The following is a 2526-nucleotide window of genomic DNA, read 5'->3' on the forward strand; positions in this document are numbered from 1 at the left end:
TCGAGCTTCTCAGTTTTTACTCTTTCATCACGCCTGTGCTAAGCAGCCGGATTATGTGGAGATTAAAAAGAAAGAACGGCGTTCTTTTTTCTTTTTTTCTTTTTTTGTATTTATTCTGGTGGTTTCTGATTGGTATTCAGTTCTGTATTCGTTTCTGAGGCAATACATTATAGATTGGGACTAGTTTTAAGCTCCAACTGTTTCACTATGAAGCTGATAATAGGTAAGTGGGTCGTTTGATTCATTTTCTAGTTGCTAACCTGTAAATAAAGAACAATGGTTTGCAGTCATGAAACATTAGAACTAAAGATAACCCATGAAAGAGAAGATGCAGAAGATAAATGGGTATGATTTACTTTTGAAGGTCTACTTAATTATAAAGGAAAAGAAATTGTAATTTTCATAGCTGAAGATGGAAATAATCGAGAATGAAAAACCAACGACCCTCTTTGTTTGTTAAGAGGAGGAGAAGAAGAAGAGGGGCTTCTTTGTTGAGATGGTAGCAATAGAAGAGAGAGAGAGAGAGAGAGATTGGGGGAAGAGAGAAGGGAGAGGGGCCCATCCACCGCCCATTTTACACGCTAGCAATCTTACCGAAGCCAAACCCATTAGCAACCCGTTTTCTTGACCTAACCCTAACCCAGCATAAACTTAGAAAAAGGGAACCAAATAGGCCCCATACCAGGTTAGAGAGGAGAAAGATGGATGATTTAGCTAGAAAATCGGTGGGTGATGCAGAAAAGCTCATCCTCCTTTCTCTTTTCTGGTAGAAGGGTAGTAGCAATTAATTAGTCAGCTGCAGCAAAGAAAAAAGAAGGCAAAGGAAAAAGGAAAAGAGACACAGCAGCCCAGAAGCCTTTGCTCTCTTTTGGTTTTACTCTTCCGAAAGCTTTCTCGATCCACACTTGTTTCTCTGATTCCCCATTTCTGGGCTTCAGTCTACTTGGGTTTTTGTGAACAAGACAGTGTTATACTGTTCTGGAGAAGAGAGGAAACTGAAAAGGAGAAGACAGGCAGAGAGAAAAAGGAGAAAATGGATCCTGTAACAGCATCAACACATGGCCATGCTCTCCCGCCTCCTTTCAACGCTAGAGATCTCCATCTGCACCATCACCACCAGCAGAATTCTGAAGATGAACAAGGGATGAAACGCGAACGTGATGACAGCAGCAACATCCACCACAGCGATAGCAAGGAAATGGTTGTGACAACCGGAGAAGGAGAATTCACGAGAAGACCGAGAGGTAGACCGGCAGGGTCCAAGAACAAGCCTAAGCCACCGATCATTATAACCCGCGAAAGTGCCAATTCCCTCCGAGCTCATGTGATGGAGATCGCTAATGGGTGCGATGTCGGCGAGAGTGTTGCCACCTTCGCCAGGCGGCGGCAGCGAGGAGTCTGCATTTTAAGTGGGAGTGGCACCGTAACTAATGTCACTCTCCGGCAGCCAGCGGCACCCGGTGCAATTGTGACCTTACATGGCCGGTTCGAAATACTGTCTCTCTCGGGATCCTTCTTACCACCTCCGGCTCCGCCGGCTGCGACGGGATTGACGATTTATTTATCAGGTGGGCAAGGCCAAGTAGTCGGAGGAAGCGTCGTTGGTGCGCTTGTTGCATCAGGTCCGGTTGTAATAATGGCAGCCTCTTTCAGTAACGCAGCTTATGAACGGCTTCCCCTTGAGGATGAAGACCCATCACTTCCGATACAGAGCGGCGGCCCTCTCGGCTCTCCGGGAATGGTTGGTCAGCAACAGAACCAACCACAACAACAACAGCAACAGCTTCTGCCGGACCCTAATAACCCTCTTTTCCACGGCCTACCACCCAACCTTCTTGCTCCAGCTGAGGCCTTCTGGGCCACTGCTCGTCCTCCATTTTAACAAATCACAGTACAGTCTCCGAATCTGGTTTAATACACTTTTCCATCACTTTCTTTTTATTGCCAAGAAAGTCTAGAATGACTTCGAGCTCATTAGAATTTATGATGTTGATCATGATTCGGACTTTGTTTTTCCTTCTTCTTCTTCTTCTTCTTTTAGTCTGTGTTGCGTTCAGGGTACGCGTGTCTGTCGAAGAATTATGATCATGTATAAATTGAATGATTTTCTTTTTTGTGAGATTGATCTCAAAACAAGTGCTTCGGCAACTGCCCCAGGTGATCAAATACAGCTCAACTGCACAAGTGAAGAACGATAGCAACAACTAGCTAGAGCAAGGATTGGAATTCTTCTTTCTCTCTCTTCATCTCCCATATGACCCGTCTGATAATTCCTTATTTCTTTCTCTGCAAAAGAAAATTCTACAGGTTTCGCCTTTCTATTGTGTCTTACATCATCAGCGTTTTTTTAGCAGTTTTTTTTTCGTTTGAATGCCTCACCTTCTATTACATGATTCAAGCCTCCGCCAAGCAGGAAAAAAAAAAGAACCCCCTCGATCGGTATTCAGTGCTTGGATTGATTGATCTCCTGATTTAAATTCTCAAATTAAGTCCTCGAGTTCACTAGCGTCAAAGAAAGACTCCAAC

At 44.3% G+C, this 2526-nt stretch overlaps 1 protein-coding gene across 1 annotated transcript; it reads left to right on the plus strand.

The window, feature by feature from the left end:
• Positions 1–490: 490 nt before the first annotated feature.
• LOC104611860 (Putative AT-hook DNA-binding family protein) lies at positions 491–2119 on the plus strand. Its single transcript, XM_010279104.3, has one exon. The coding sequence runs from the start codon at positions 1034–1036 to the stop codon at positions 1880–1882; it is 849 nt and encodes a 282-aa protein (XP_010277406.1). The 5' UTR covers positions 491–1033; the 3' UTR covers positions 1883–2119.
• The last annotated feature ends 407 nt before the right edge of the window (positions 2120–2526 follow it).

This window comes from Nelumbo nucifera, chromosome 1 (genome assembly GCF_055504915.1).
Source record: "Nelumbo nucifera cultivar China Antique chromosome 1, China Antique-T2T, whole genome shotgun sequence".
Taxonomy (NCBI): domain Eukaryota; kingdom Viridiplantae; phylum Streptophyta; class Magnoliopsida; order Proteales; family Nelumbonaceae; genus Nelumbo; species Nelumbo nucifera.

Coding starts and splice junctions, on each gene's coding strand:
- LOC104611860 (XM_010279104.3), top strand. CDS start 1,034: ATGGATCCTGTAACAGCATCAACACATGGCCATGCTCTCCCGCCTCCT.